The following is a 16,824-nucleotide window of genomic DNA, read 5'->3' on the forward strand; positions in this document are numbered from 1 at the left end:
TAATAGGAAGCAAGAGGAAAGCAAACCAGTATAAGCCAGTAAGCACCAGTACAAACCAGTACAGACCAGCAAGCACCAGTACAAACCAGTATGTACCAGCAAGTAATAGGAAGCAAGAGGAAAGCGAACCAGTACAAACCAGTAAGCACCAGTACAAACCAGTACAGACCAGTAAGCACCAGTACAAACCAGTATGCACCAGCAAGTAATAGGAAGCAAGAGGAAAGCGAACCAGTACAAACCAGTAAGCACCAGTACAAACCAGTACAGACCAGTACGCACCAGCAGGTAATAGGAAGCAAGAGGAAAGCAAACCAGTACAAACCAGTAAGCACCAGTACAAACCAGTAAGCACCAGCAGGTAATAGGAAGCAAGAGGAAAGCAAACCAGTACAAACCAGTAGGCACCAGTACAAACCAGTACAAACCAGTACAGACCAGTAAGCACCAGTACAAACCAGTACGCACCAGCAAGTAATAGGAAGCAAGAGGAAAGCGAACCAGTACAAACCAGTAAGCACCAGTACAAACCAGTACAGACCAGTACAGACCAGTAAGCACCAGCAAGTAATAGAAAGCGAAAGGAAAGCAAACCAGTAAGCACCAGTAGGTAATAGGAAGCAAGAAGAAAGCAAACCAGTAAGCACCAGCAAGTAATAGAAAGCAAGAGGAAAAGTAACAGCCCCAAATGGCTGAAAAACTCAATTTCCCAGGATCCTCAGCCCTCACAAAGGCACTACTGTGCAAGGGGCCTGGGCGGGGCAGGAAGGGAGCTAGCTCCCTTATCCCCCTCCCCGATCTCCTGCAATCAGCTGTTGAGCGGGTTCCTTTCAACACTCTCTTTCCCTCTTGTTAGCCTTTAGCTCTTTCTAAAACAGAAAAAGCAGGATCTGCCTTTCCCCCCTGGGCAATTTGGCTCCAGGACCATGCATTCGCTCCATAAGACGCACAGACGGTTCCCCTTACTTTTTAGGAGGAAAAAAGTGCGTCTTATGGAGCAAAAAAATACGGTACATGGTAAAGGAAGTATGTCAAATCCCACATATATTGTCTTAATAGTATACTCTGAGGTAAAATCATGGTTTAAGAGTGATAATACTGCACAGATGTTATGTTTATCCTTTTGTGGTTGTTAGCGCCACATGGCGAAACAGCATTTAGAAGGCTCCAGAGAGGCCACACTTATGAGAAGACATGGTCCATCTCTTTTAACAGTTTGATTTTTTCCCCAAGGGATTTCTACATGATGTGATTTTTTCCCCACAGGGACCATGGCAGCGGTTGCTACCGTTCAGAGAACATTCCAGATGGGGTTGCCCCAGCAAGTGTTTGCATGTGTGGTGGCGTTGTGGTTTCTCAGCATCCTGACTGTTAAATCGAGCTTCTGGGAAATGGTGATACTTTCCCCACCTGCCCCCACCTCAGCAATCACATCCACCATGATGGTTGTGTTGTGTTGTGTTGTGTTGTGTTGTGTTGTGTTGTGTTGTGTTGTGTTGTGTTGTGTGTAGCTAAATCCCGACAAGGCAAATTTAGCAAGGAAACCCACAAAGCCCCAACACACATAATGAAACAGATTTCTTTTAAGTATTGTGTAGTAATCCAGTGTTGTAGTGCACTTCCCATGTGATTTTTTTAAAACTATAAACATGAAATATACAGTCATGGTTATACATTCTAAAACATCACTTCTTACAGCTAAGACTAAGTGTAAATTGGCTAAATTGGGATGGTTGTTTAAGGCTTCCTTGCCCCCCCCACGGCCATTACGCACTGACTTGCTTTAAGCCAGAGTTCATACTGCAGAGCTGTCAACCTTCCTTTTTTTTTTTTTGCATTGGGAAACGGCCAAACGCTGGAATAAGGGAATTTCCCGCAAAAAAAGGGAAAGTTGACAGCTGTGGTTCATAGTTACATCTGAACCAGGGAACTGTGGCTTTATGTCAGTTAACAATCCAGACAACTATGTCAGGGTGTCTAGCTTGGCTATGAAGGCCTCATCTTAGTCTTCTGAAGCCAGACATTTTACAGCCGGTAGTAACACAGGTTTCAAAAACTGCAGTCTGTGTTTATCTCAGATGTACACTTTTGTATATATATAAAAAAAAATTCTCATGAATATAATAATATATAATAATAATAATTTATTTATACCCCCCCATCTGGCTGGGTTTCTCCAGCCACTCTGGGCGGTTTCCAACAGAATGTTAAAATAAAATAATCTATTAAACAGTACAAGCTTCCCTAAACAGGGCTGCTTTCAGATGTCTCCTAAAAGTCTGGTAGTTGGTTTCCTCTTTGACATCTGGTGGGAGGGTGTTCCACAGGGTGGGTGCCACCACCAAGAAGGACCTCTGCCTGGTTCCCTGTAACCTCACTTCTCGCAGGGAGGGAACCACCAGAAGGCCCTCGGAACTGGACCTCAGTGTCTGGGCAGAACGATGGGGGTGGAGACGCTCCTTCAGGTATACTGGACCGAGGCCGTTTAGGGCTTTAAAGGTCAGCACCAACACTTTGAATTGTGCTCGGAAACATACTTGATAAATTGATAAAAACATCTTTCCCTTGCAAATCTGTGCTTTAATTTTCTGTCACCTCTTTAAAGCCATAGTGAATTTTCCCTTTGCAAATGCATAGATTTTCTTCAGAAGTAAATATCGGTGAATATAAATATCCCTGTTGTTGCACCATATTCCTGTAAGTATTGCTGTGCTGAGAAAGAGAATCAGCACCAGCTTTTGCAACAAGAATTTTGCTCACTGAGTTCATTCACTTATTGGGATATCTCAGTGGGTATGTCTAAGATATGAACCTAATTGCCTCCTATGTACGCCCAATTCATTCCACAATAGTCTTCCACTTACTTGAGTGAAAGTCTTGTATTTTTGCACAAGCTGTTTCTTTCTTACTGCATCCATCATTGTTCTGCTGCTATCAGTAGAAAGACTCTGAAGCCATAGGCACAGGTCTGTTCAATTTCAGAGTCTAGCAGTCCATCATATCAAGGGAGACCTTGGGCTGTCTTGTGGCAAAGTTCTCCTGGATCTGCCAGTTCATCCTTGGTGGTCCTGCCGATCCTCCTATTTGTGTAATAATAATAATAATAATAATAATAATAATAATAATAATAATAATAAACAAATGCTTGCAGCTCTAGTAGAGAATGTACACCCATCACTTGCAGATGGGTCTTTTGGCAGACTGGGACCAGCAAGGACCAAAAGCTCATCACAAGAGCAGAGAAAAAGATGTGGAGAATTACATTGCTAAATGCTAACATGCTTGTGGGAATACACTTCGACGCCTCCCGCGCGCGGCTGCTATTTCTCCGATCTTGTGCTGCCGCGCGCGGAGGAGAAAAGAGGACCCGGCCGGAGTTAGAGCCGGGATCCCTCCGTGCCTCTGGAAGCGCGCTAGAAAAGCCTCTGCTAACGGCTGCTGGATTGCTTTCCCACCCGGAAGGGCTTGTTTTATTGAGTTATGATTGGTTAAAGCCTGTTTAATGACGCTGTTCACTTCCTTAATAAATGGCCCCTGCCTCAGTTGGAGGCAGTTGGGAGAGCTCGCTACTAGTGAGTGCATTAGAACCATTGACTGCAGTCTCTTTTATTTGGCCTCTTTCCTGCTTTCGGCCGCACCTTCTACTTTACTTCTCGCTCTGCCTGTTCTTTCCTATCCGGAACCTCCGAAACCTCCAGAAACCTTCGGAACTCCAAACAACAATCTCACAACCTTCAGCTTCATAACCAACGTAAATTACCCATTCATGGCCAGTGGGAGCAGGCACTCCGGGAATTACTGGCCGTCCCAGATGTTGGTTATCCCCACACATGCTAGTTCTTTGGCTGATTCCACTGAATGGGTTCCTTGATGCAAGTTTCGTTTTCTAAACTGATAGCTGAGTTCAAGTAGCAGTTCATCATAGGATGAGAAGTTGCATAAGATGGGAAATGCCTGTATTTGAGTTCTGTTAAGCAGTTTCTAGAAATTGGCAACCAGTCTCCAGCTGTTGCTTGAAGCTACTGTGGCAAAGGCTGCAATACACATGAAAGGTTTCCTGCACAGTATTCAGCTTGGTACGGGTACTGTGGAAAAGTCATCAAAATTTCAGGGGGAATGTACACATAGAGAGAATTCATGTGGGATAATCTTGTGGGACTGTACCACTTGAGATTGCCTGTAGGGGGGCCTCATATTTCAATGTACCCTTGTTTGCTATGGAAAATGAGCATGTTGGAAATAAGGTAGAACCCTGCTTTGTGTGTCATGCTTTTTTGGGGTGGGGTGGGGGAGTTAGTTCATTTTACATGGGGCAATGTTCATGTATATGAACCTTACCAACTGCTGTTTGAGGTGGTGTAGTCCCATGAAGGATTTTATTTTCTTTTATTCTGTTTTCAGCCTTCAGCTTTCATTTTGTTTTTTGAAAACAGCTTCAGAAACTTCTGCTGAATGCTACAGCCAGATTGTTGATCGAGACTTGGGTTTAAGGAGCATATGACTCCCATTTTACAACTTCATTATCTACTGGTTCTGTTCCGGACACAAATAAAAGTGGTGGTTACGTCTTGTAAAGCAGTAAATGGTTGGGGACCAGTTACTTGAAAGACTGCCTGCCTTCTTGAATATAAACCTGCACATGTTTTCAACTCTTTCCAAGAGAAATGTGTTTGGTGGAAACTTAAGAAGTTTTCTCAGTTACTTCATCAAGCTCTGCAATTCCCTCCCTGTGGAAGCCTAACTAGCCTCTTCTCTGATGTCTTTCCACTGAGAGGTAAAGGCCATTTTTATAGGCAGAATTTTGCCCTGGTAAGCTGCTCTGATTTTTACGTTGCTGATTTTAGTTAACTTTAACTGCCCACTGCTTAATGTTTTCCTGTTTATTGATCCTGAAAATAAATGAATCATTCCCATAGCTTTCATGTTCAGGTCACACAGAAGAACATAAAATTTTGCTCCCCTATCAAGCATTTTCAGAGCAGTCATTAGCCATTTTACCATATATTCTGCTCACTGTTAACTGTGCCACCCTTAGAACAGAAACTGATATTTTGCTAAGGCCAAAGTTAGCACAAATACTTAACAACTGAGTAAGTATGGCAATCTTTGCCCCTTGATTATTCAACATACAAATAGGTTTGAGACGAGAACTAGGATTGCCATCATGTAGCCCATGCAGCAAGTTTACTTGGGGGAAAATGTCCAAATAAATTTGCATATTTAATAGGAAACAAATTTCACTGCGTCTATGCAACAATGGAGAGGGGAGGGGGGAAATCCATTTTTAAAGCATTTAAGTAAGTAAAATATTGCAACCTTTTAATTTTACCTTTAAATATATGTAGAGCAGAAATCTTGATGCTGAAAATAGTAAAATAATGTGCCACGTCTCTCCAGTTACTAAAAAGGGATTAGAACTATGTAATTCACCATTAGCATTTTGAGTTTACCCCCAAAGTGAATTCAAGTAAGAACAGTCACCTTTTGTCTTTTTTTTATTAAAAACATCTGTTTAATCTGGACCACCAATAACGGGCCTCCAGCTCCGCTTGGAAGTCTCCTGGAAGGTTTATTCACATCAAACTCTGTGCATATTTTCAAGTTTGTTAATCCCTTTTTGACAGCTCTGTCCTCTCAACTTGGAGTTTATGAGGGAATTTACATGGCTTAAGGAGCACTGTGAGTAGAGTCTTATCAGTTTTCACTGCATTTGCAAGCCATTCGCCCTGATTAGGGTGCTCTGAGCTCACATTTTACAGCTTCGTCTGTTTCCAATGCCTTTATGGAAACTGAACAAGTGGGCAGGCGTGCCCACATTCTTCGTTTCCAAATGCAATGAGTTATGGGCTTTATCTCACAGCCATGCCCTGGTTAATGTCATTTCTTTGGTAATTATCTAGCTTAAGGCCCCATGAAGCTGGGTAACCCTGCTGGAAGGAATACACACACACACACACACACACACACACACATCCTCCCCCCCCCCCCCGTGCTTGTGCTCCCGTTACCCTATACTTAGAAGAGGGATAGCCAATAAGGTCCCCTCCAGAAGTTGTTGGGCTACAATAGTGTTTCCCAAACGTGAGTCTCCAGCCGTTTTGGACTACAGATTCTATCATCCCTTGCCAGCAGGACCAGTGCTCAGGAATGATGGAAGTTGTAGTCCAAGAACAACTGGAATCCCAAGTTTGGAAAACACTGGGCTACAACTCCCAACTTTGCTGATGAAGAGGAGTGGTGGGAGAAACTAGCCGGGGAACCCCCAAGGGAACCCCAGAGGAGGAAGGCTCAGAGCCAGGGGATTGGTGGTGGAAAACTGAGGAGAGGTCAGAGGGAGAGGGATGGGAGGAGGGGCTGGATGCTGAATGGGCAACAGGGTTTAGTGAGCAAGGAGAGCTGGTGACAGGGAGCAGTTCAGACTCCCGAGTGTGCAGATGCAGTTCGAGACTGCTTGGGAAACGTCCAGGAGAGGAGGAGACTTCGAAAGGGTAGAAGAAGGCAGGGACTTTCAGTCCTGGCAACTGCTCGATGGGGCAATACCTGCTGGGAAGTGTTGCTGAGTTGTATGGCATTTCCTTGAATAAAGAGTTAACTTCACTGTCAATGGAGCCCTGCTTCTTTCATGCTGACCTGCAGTCTCGTAGCTAGTGGCTCGGGTGCCTGGTACGGCAAGCGTGTCCCTCAGCCGGGGGCGGGGCAAGCTGTGTGGAGCCTCTCCGCCACCTCCCCCTCAGCTGTAGAGCAGCTGAGGGAGAGGCGGTGGGCAGACGCAAGCCCCACGCTGCTGTTTCAGGCAGTGCGGAGCCTGCCTAAACCTCACTCCCAGGAGAGAGGTGTGGCTCAGGCATTCTGCAGGCCCTGCGGTAAGTGGCGGCCCCCGCAGTGTGGCACCCAGTGCCAGCCACGTTTCGTTACATTTCTTGACTGAACTAAAAAGTTTTGTGAGCCCATTTTTTTAAAAAAACAAACCTCATATTTTTGTCACCCCCCTCAGTGATGACACCCGGGGCGGCCCGTACCCACCACACCCCCTTCCTCCGCCACTGCTGACCTGCACCTGTCTCCAGCCCTGACACCATGTTTCTGAGGCTGATACAAGTTTAGCTACGTATATCTGAGCGGCACTAGCATTTCAGTGGTCTTGTTGTCTCCCTGGAGATCTGATGTAAGACCAATAGACTTTGGATATTTGTTGGAGTGTTTAAGCTGGGGGTAGGCAACATGGTGCCCTCCAGATGTTGTTGAACAACCACTCCAATCATCCCTGACCGTGGCTAACTATGAAACCGTTTCAGGGCCCTATATAGGTCCTACATAAGGCACCAAAGAGATAACCTGCTGGATCCCAGCTTATCTCCTCTTGATAGCAGTATCCTTCTGTGTGCTTCCAATGCACTCTCCAAATGTTGTTGGAATCCCATTTTGCATCAGCCCCAGCCAGCATGGCCGGTGGTCAGGGATGATGGAAGTTATAATCCAGCAACATCTATAAGGCCACTGGTCCTGCATCTATGATCTAAGGACACCTAATGAAATAATGACACTCTGGGAATTTATTGGGCTATAGCTGCATCTCATAACCTCCATCCTGCTCTAGCAATATTTCAGGTGGACCTAAATGTATGCCTGTATGGATGTCTAATGTACCTAAAGGAAGTGTCTAAAGGAAGTGCAGAAATGAGATGATGTAAATGGAGATGTGAGGATTGGTGGGATCAGGAACCTAACCTGGGAATCTTAGGGTGTAAAGCTAGGATCCAGTTTTGTGAACTATTGTGGTCTGTGCAAGTTCAGATTTCGGAGTCCTCTTCAGGTGCAGGCACTTTCAAGGTTGGCAATATTGGCCCAGCATTTGGCAGGCAGTAACCCCTGAGCCCTAGGGCTTGCTGATCAGAAGGTCAGCAGTTTGAATCCTGCGACAGGGTGAGCTCCTGTTGCTCGGTCCCTGCTCCTGCCCATCCAGCAGTTCGAAAGCACATCAAAGTGCAAGTAGATAAATAGGTACCGCTCTGTGCACTGCTCTGGTTCGCCAGAAGCGGCTTAGTCATGCTGGCCACATGACCTGGAAGCTGTCTGTGGACAAACGCCGGCTCCCTTGGCCTATAGAGTGAGATGAGCGCTGCAACCCCAGAGTCGTCCGTGACTGGACCTAATGGCCAGGGCTACCTTTACCTTTACCTTTAATATGCTCTTGGATTGGCCAAGATTGACATAAATTGACTACTACTATTAAAAAAAAATTTAAAAAATTATTTGGTTTTTCAATTTAAAGTTTTACAACATAAAATCAAGATTCCAAATAATCTCCTGGACTTCCCTCCTCCCCTTTGTGGGTCCTATTGTTAACCATTTCCTCCTGCATTTTTTATAATAATCCAAATCTTTTACATCTCCATTATGCCCAAAATTCAACATTAAACTACAAGTGTTATTCCAATCCTGCTAACGATTTTAGCTGTTTACAATGGTTTTTAAGATAAATCATAATCCCTCCCCCCCATTCTTTATTACAATGTTGGTCTTCCTGATTTCTGATTCTTCCGGTTATTTTTGCCATTTAACCTAATTGACTCTTCTGCTTGCTGCTATCTTTAGGCTCAAGCTCCCATGCTACGTCATTGATCTCAGCTACCCAGAGTTGGGGAATATACTATCCAAGTTGAAAATTGGGTACAGTCACCCATAGATAGCTCCAGCCTGGGGATAAGTGAAAAGAAAAGAAAAAAGAAAAGAAAAGAAAAAAGAAAAGAAAAGAAAAGAAGCACCTTCTAAATGCAGATAGCTCTGAAAATCATACTGTCTTTGTGAGCATGCCAGAGGCAGAACAATCTTGGTGCATATCAGAGGAGAAGTTTACAATCAGCAGTAAAAAATATGGAATGCTTCATGCTTCATTGGAGGGAAAGCAGGGAGAAGGAGGCCTAAGTATAGACTGACTGATACCAATGTAGAGATGGAGTGGCTTGGTATCAGATGTTTAGTCAACTGGTATGGAATGTGTGGGAAACTATAAAGATCTCAAAGGCATATCAACACCCCCCTGTCGTTAGTTCAGTTGTAAAGAATGTATGAGGGAACATCCCCCTGCCTTGGTTTGTGTGCTGAGTTCTGTGTTTCCTCAGGTGGAGTTGGCTGAACTCTGCAGCAAGAGTGAACGCTACATTGGCACAGAAGGAGGAGGCATGGACCAATCCATCTGCTTTCTTGCGGAAAAGGGAACTGTACGTACTGTCTGAGCATGAACTCAGTAGCCATGGTGTTACAACGTAAGAAAGGGCTTTCGTTAACTATGCTGATGAATGATGCACAAATGGTGGATCCAGAATAGGTCCATCTGTGGCTACTAACCCTGATGGCTAATATTCTGCTTCCATTGTCAGAGGCAATATGCTTCTAAATTCCAGCTGTTGGAAATTGCAGGAGGGGAGAGTGCTGTTGTGTTCAGGTCCTGCTTGCAGACTTTCCCATGGGCAGCTGACTGGCCACTGTGAGAACAGGATGCGGGACAGAATAGACGTTTGGCCTGATCCTGCGGGGCTCTTCTTTATGTCATTATGAAAACACAGAGATATGTAACATTAAAGTGTGGCACATCTGTTACTTATAACAACATTTGTTGTTTCCTTTTGGAAAAGGTTAAAAAATAGTGCAGCTGCCAGGGGCAAGGCAAAACTGTTCCAAGGGCCAGGGCTGACCTTTGGTCAGCTAGAGTTATTAACTCTTTTTTAAAAAATGATCTCATTGAAAGATAACTATTAAAAACGCACCTCCAAATTAAAAAGGGGTTCAGATTTGTTTAGAATAAATAATAATAATAATAATAATAATAATAATAATAATAATAATAAGAAGAAGAAGAAGAAGAAGAAGAAGGAATAGGAGTACAGTAGTTTATTATTTATACCCCACCCACTTGGGCGGCTTCCAGCAAAATATAAAAACATAATAAAACGTCAAACATTAAAAACTTAACTTGGTTGTCTTTTTCCTGCTGGTTTATGCCCATTGCTCAAAATGGTGGGTGGGAGGGCAGGCGGGGAGGGGGGAGAGAGAGAGAGAGAGAGAGAGAGAGAGAGAGAATGTCTGCAGGTAAATGATATGTGATTTATTCATCTTAAATGTTGTGCTGCCTACTAGTCAAAATAACTCTCTACTATTTATTTATTTTTTTCTTTCCATAGGCCAAGCTGATAGAGTTCAATCCTCTTAGGGCAACTGATGTGAGGCTTCCAGAGGGAGTAGCTTTCCTTATTGCCAACAGTTGCGTTGAAATGAACAAGGCAGCGACTTCTCATTTTAATATTAGGGTGATGGAGTGTCGTCTGGCTGCAAAGGTACTGCATGGCTTTCATCAAACCCTAATGAAACCATCATCCAAATATGTGCTGGCTGCAACTCTTTCCACTCTACCAGTTGTTGCTTTATTTTAACACCAGGTCAGGTGCTGCCTCAAAGGGCATGTTTATCTCTTCAGGGTCTGGATTCAGGCCATATATACATGACGGATGGAAGAGAGGGATGGAATTTAGCCCTTAATGTGTGTGTTTCCATTTAGGTAGCATAGCACTAAAAAGGAATCTGCCCAGGAAGGGCAAAATAAATTATCTTTCTCAAAGCTGATCTCACTTAATGAGAGAGCGCAATCTAATCCCAGGAATATAAAACAAAATGTTTTAATAGCAATGTATTCACTGTTAAAACAAGGAAAGGAAATGGAAATCCATACATTTAAATTCATGGATTAGCATTCCATTTATTGAAGATTGGATTTTATGAACCTGATAAGCTGTAGAAAGTAGCACTCTCCTCAAGCTTGGGTTCAAATTATTCCATGTGTTTCATCCAAAGCAACCACTTTAACACATACACAAGTTACAGTAAGCCATACTCAGAGGATTACAGTTACCAACACACACACACACACACACACACACACACACACACACACACACATTTTCCTGTGATGAAGGGTGGTATACAGATGTAATAATAATTAAAACTTATACACTCTGAGTGAGTCAGCAAGTTATAAACTTACTTAATGACAAGGTGACCTTCAGAGACTTTGCTTCTTGAGAATCTTCTTACGTGTCTGTGGTCCAGTTCGGGCATAACACTAAGCCATTGTTTAGAGCAAATCCCACTTTGCTCAGTTCAGGTAGCATGGGGAAATGTGGTTTAATTCTAAAGTTAAAGCTTTCAAACTCCTTGTGCTCTCCAAGAAGAATGAGAGCAAGCCTTGCTCCCATAACATTAATTATGATTGGTTAAAACAAACTGGGATCGAATCTTGGTTTGATATCTTAGTTTGTTAACTAGTCACCTTTACAACAAATAAGAGTAGTTCAGTCTGGGGAGAAGGGTGGGATGTCTAACGGTTGATTTATAGCAACCTCACCAAACTACAACCCCCAGGATTCTTTTAGGGAAGCCAGAATTGTTTAGCTACGAAAGTGATGTAGCCTAGGCCTGTGGTTCCCTCTTCCCTCTCTCTTAATTGGTCTGCAGCGTGATTGTGCTAACCAAAGAGAAGAGCCAGAAAAGGAGAGCATATCTTGGCAGCTGAGAATTCGTTGGAAGAGATTGTAGATCAACAACTGCTAGGAAATGCCTTGTGTTAGATTCACTGTTCTTGACAGCAGTGCGATAGATTTTTCTTTTTAAAATCCACGTTATATTTTGCCATTTCATATGGGTGCATATTTTCCCGCTTTAGCTTACTTTAAGGTTTTTGGTGAGAGATAGTAGAAGCCCTTTGTGATGCACCAGTTGCTGGGCTGTACCATTTGAGACAGGGGAGGAATTCAAATATCTGATCGCCTCCTCCACACGAAGTACATCTCACACATTCATGTGGAGCATTCAAACATTCAGCCCCACATATGCAGCCTAAAATGATGCAGCCCGACAACAGATAACATCACATGTGGCTTTTGTTGATCTATTTTAGCTTTAAGTGGAATGCATTACAATTGGAAATTGCAATGCTGCCCACAGTTTACGGGGAGCAAACTGGTGACTTCCAAAGCTGAAGTCAAGAGTCATTATAGATATAGACCAGATGTTCCGCTGGTTAGGCCTGTCTAGTTTTCGTAGGAAACCTGTCCGTTTACAGCCTTCTACGGGAGATGACTGGCACAACATTTGTGTTGGCTTCTGTGGTTCCTTTAAGTTTAGGATTCTGCATTGTGAGGACATCACTATAACGATAATTTATTGTTATATATATGGGTTTTTCCCCCCTTAAAAGGGGCTCAGGATAGCATATATGGCTCTTGCCCTGGCACATGAAAGTACCTGGAACCTGTGTTCATCATGTGTAGTCATTCTTCATGTGTCGAGGGTGGCAACACAACATCAGGTCTTCTCAGTGGTGGCTCCCCAGCTGTGGAAGACTCCCAAGTGTTGTGCCTAGTGCCATCACTGTCCACCTTTGGGTGCCAGGTGAAGATGCACGGGCAGTTAGCTCTTAGTTGGTGTTCATCTTTTAGTTTATTTTGTGATGTATTTTAAATTTGGCACTGCATGCTTTTTTAAACAAATTGTAAGTTGCTTTGAGACTTCTTTTAGTACATGAAATAGATGTAATAATAATAATAATTAATAATAATAATAATAATAATAATAATAATAATAAGTAAAGGGACCCCTGACCATTAGGTCCAGTTGTGGACGACTCTGGGGTTGCGGCGCTCATCTTGCTTTACTGGCCGAGGGAGCCGGCATACAGCTTCCGGGTCATGTGGCCAGCAAGACAGCAAGACTAAGCCGCTTCTGGCGAACCAGAGCAGCGCATGGAAATGCCATTTACCTTCCCGCTGGAGCGGCACCTATTTATCTACTTGCACTTTGACATGCTTTTGAACTGCTAGGTTGGCAGGAGCAGGGACCGAGCAACGGGAGCTCACTCGGTCGTGGGGATTTGAACCGCCAACCTTCTGATCGGCAAGTCCAAGGCTCTGTGGTTTAACCCACAGCGCCACCCCTGTATAATAATAATAATAATAATAATAATAATAATAATAATAATATGATTATAAGCATAATTTTATCTTTAGAGCAATCCTGTGAGGTTAAGAAACTGTAACTACCCCAAGTCACATAATGAGCTCCAGCACTGGGGATCTAAACCCAGATTTTCATTCAGGATTCTAACCCCCTTTTACCACATTGGCTGTCAACTTAGCTGCTCTTCAATTTGACATTAAGATCACTAGAGATATTCAGAAACATTGACGCTACATTTAAAAAACCAAACAGATCACTTTAAAAACAACCCTTCATTGCCTCTGTGTATGCTTGAGAGGGACAATTTTAATAGAATGCTAAACTCTTTAAAATGTTTGGCAAGGATGTGCTTTCTTGGGTCCCTAGAAAAACCAACAGATGTTAGAGAAATATAATCGCTGTAATGGGGATGCACGAAGGAATTGTTTTTAGTCTCACTGACAAGATGAGTAAAACAAGGTCCCTTTAATGCTTTGGCATGAATTAATGCCTAAATATGTGTTCACTATAATGTCTGAAAATGACTCTGATTTTAATGGTAGCAGACCCATGTGATAAGAACTATAAACCTGACAAAGTAGCCTACACTAGATGGCACCATTCATAAAAAAAACACCTACATGAAGGGAAATAAAACAGGAAAAAGGCAAGCTAAAATTGAAAAAAGCAATAGAAGGATAGCAACAACTTTAACAGAACTTTCCGTCTCAGTAATTCTCTCTCAAATGTATAGTTTTATTAAGAGATTTCCAGTACAAGGACTCCTTCTCCTAGTGAAATTAAAGCCAGGTGCAATCAACCCCAATCATGGCCTCTCCCAAAAACTTTATTCACCCAAGTGTGGTTGTTGTTCCTTCCATTGTTTATTTTATTGGCTGTGGAGTTTAGAGCCCGAAACTGCAAATATGGTTGTGTGTGTGTAGGTAGATCCAGGTAGGGAGAAGTCCTTGAAATACTGGGGTCCTCTTGAAGGTACATAAGTCTTTAAAAACCAGCACTAGGAATTGAACTAATTAGTACCCACTGCAGTTGTGGCAGAATTGGTGTTAGATCGCAGATCCTGAAGAGAGTGGAAAGTAGAGCAGAAGCAGACACATAGTGGTCACCTCCTCTATCCCCCCCCCCAGTCCTTCCTACACGGTCTTGTGCATTGAATAGGATTCTGGAGAGCTTTTTAGGGCACATATTCAGTTCATTTAGAGCATTGACTAGGTCTGTTGGGCATCACTGTCAGCCCAGAAGCACCAAGAGGATGCTAGAATGTGATATGATTAGTAGCTGTGGGCAAAGATGCTCTCCCTTGAATTTTGTCCGCTATTACTCATCATTGAGGACATGGTTGGGAGAGTGCTTTTAACATCTTGTCCTGTTTGTCACCTGTTGTCTTGTTTATCACCACTGTGATAAAGGAATGAACCCTTTTTAGAAACCTTCAACCTTTTTGTTGAAATTATTGGGGGGATTTCTCTTTTCACTCCCCATGTTAAGGAAGGACACTGCCCATTTGAAGCTTTTATATTCACTTCTTCATGGCTTCCTTGTTTCTCAACTAGGCTGCACTGGCAGCTTGCAAATGTCATAATGGCATATGATTGAATATATGAAGTGTGACAGCCCAATCGGGCTACTTTAGAGTGGATCAGAATGCACTTTTATCAATGTAATCTAGGACTGGGAGCAGACCGCATTCTTCGCTTGAAAAAGACTCGAACCTCCTATTAAAATTTGCCCTAACAAAAAAAGCTCCTTCATTTAGACACAGTTGTGGTTGAGAATATGTTTCTTCTTAAGATAAAGTCATAATTAAAAAACCTGAAACAAACAAATAAAAGACCCCTCAGGACATTTGCAATGAAAGGTTTCATCACTGACAATATTTTTGCACCCTTGTCTTCAGGGAAAGTAACCACAATCACTGCTCCAGCCTAGCAAGCGCTGGACCACAGCCAGAATTTAATATGACCCAGGGCTCACCAAGACTTCACTCCACATCTTGCTTTCAGTGCCAGTAAATGCCTTTGACCATCTACAGTCTTTCATTGCCACTGAATAACCACAATTAACCCCCATACATCTGAAATCTAGGCCAGATGGTCTTCAAGGCAGGCTTGAGGCCTAGTTTTTTTCTTTCCTTCCCCAGATTAGAAACTAAGCCCTGATAATGACCCCTTCAGCATATATATGTTTATGTCATTTCTCATTATTGGAATCCTTATATCATTTATATTTTTTATCTCCTCAGTGGTGTGGTGTGGTGTGCTGGCAAAATGCCCTCTGCTTTTGCACAGGTGTAGACAGAGAGTGCTGTAAGATGAGCAAGGGGAGTGGGGAGTGGGTCTGGAAATCTGTGGGGATTTGGTTTTTTTGGGGGGGGGGAGTAAAGTTTTTATTATTATTTCATTTTATAATGTATATGAAAAAGAACAAAAATTTTAAAATGAAGAAAAAAACACACTATAAAATAGGCACATAGAATGAGTAGTTGCACGTAAAATAACGAAGTCCAAGTAAAGACTATTAATTTTATCAGAATATCAAGTATAGTTCCAGATTTGCCAGGCTTGCGATGAGGGTTGTCTTGAAAATGATAGTTCCGTTTTTATGTTATGAAGGAATGTCAGATCATAAAAAAATGTGTCTGGAGGTTCTAGCCCTTGTCAAAACCCCAAATTATGCGTGATTTCCTCCATTATAGCTGTATTCCAATGAATGGTACCCAGCATCAAGTGTAAGATTTTGGAAAAGAGTTGCAATTACTATTTGCGCTGCCCAGATCATATATAAGATGAATGCTTTTGACAGTACTGAAAACGGTGCCTCTGAACATGCCTAGAATGTATTAAAATTTCATTGTTGAATATTCACCCCTTGGCTAAGATGATATTTCCTCCCTCCACAAATACTACTTTCTGTCTCTGTCATGTCAATATTTGCCTTTGTACGCACGCTGCCTAAAAATGTTCTAAATATTTTATCCCTCCTATATTTTAGTTGCTATACCCAAAATTATGCAAAAAGGGGGGGAATTAACAAGCACAATACCTATTCATTTGCTTCATCTGCATAAATTTACATTTTAAGGAAACTGAAGTCATTCATTTAAGTGCTGTTCATTTTCTACAAAAGGAGGGTGTTATGGCTAACAATCTGTCTGGGAATGATGCCTCCCTATGTACATGGAATTCTTCTAAAGCTTAGATGAACATATGAAACATCTTTATTCTGCATCAGATCACCAGTCTATCTAGCCTGATGTCATCTGATCTCCAGGGCTGCTCTCCAAGGTTTCAGGTGGCAAGGGTGCCTTTCCCATCACCTGATCACTTGGGGTGGATGAACCTGCAACCTTATACGTGCAAAGAATGTGATCTGCCACTGAGCTGTGACTCCCCCCCCCCTTGGTGCACGAGGTCTTGTTATGATTTTCCACAGTGGTGCACACACTCAGAGCCATACTCATTAGTTCACATATTATGGGGTGTAGCATTTTCACTGAAAATACATCCCAGTGATGTGGTCATCAGACCTTTCATCTCTCTTTTCAGAGTGCTTTCCTGTCCCCATTTTTTATGTTGGAAGAGTAATGAAAAAGATTGAAGGAATTCAGCTGCACTTTTCTCAAAAGCAGAGCAGAAATTTACACCCCACACATCTTTGGGTGACCAGAACTACCCACGATTCCACAAAAATGTTTTTCAGTCTTGTCGGATTGCTTTCGTGCAACAAAGTTGAACACTTGGGAGAGATGAGGCTCAGCTGTCAGAACGAGATCAAAGTTAACTAACGCAGAAATACTCTTTCCAGGAATAGCCAGTC

The 16,824-nt window shown here is 42.7% G+C and overlaps 1 protein-coding gene across 4 annotated transcripts in view; it reads left to right on the plus strand.

The window, feature by feature from the left end:
- The window catches only part of GALK2 (galactokinase 2), a 63,431-nt gene that overhangs the window by 27,858 nt on the left and 18,749 nt on the right, over positions 1 to 16,824 (plus strand). For all 4 annotated transcript variants that reach the window (XM_033167808.1, XM_033167807.1, XM_033167805.1 and 1 more), the window contains 2 exons: positions 9,123 to 9,221; positions 10,182 to 10,334. In XM_033167808.1, the coding sequence (XP_033023699.1) occupies positions 9,123 to 9,221; positions 10,182 to 10,334 (252 nt within the window). The remainder of the gene's footprint in view (positions 1 to 9,122; positions 9,222 to 10,181; positions 10,335 to 16,824) is intronic.

Source organism: Lacerta agilis, chromosome 13, assembly GCF_009819535.1.
Source record: "Lacerta agilis isolate rLacAgi1 chromosome 13, rLacAgi1.pri, whole genome shotgun sequence".
NCBI classification, from domain to species: domain Eukaryota; kingdom Metazoa; phylum Chordata; class Lepidosauria; order Squamata; family Lacertidae; genus Lacerta; species Lacerta agilis.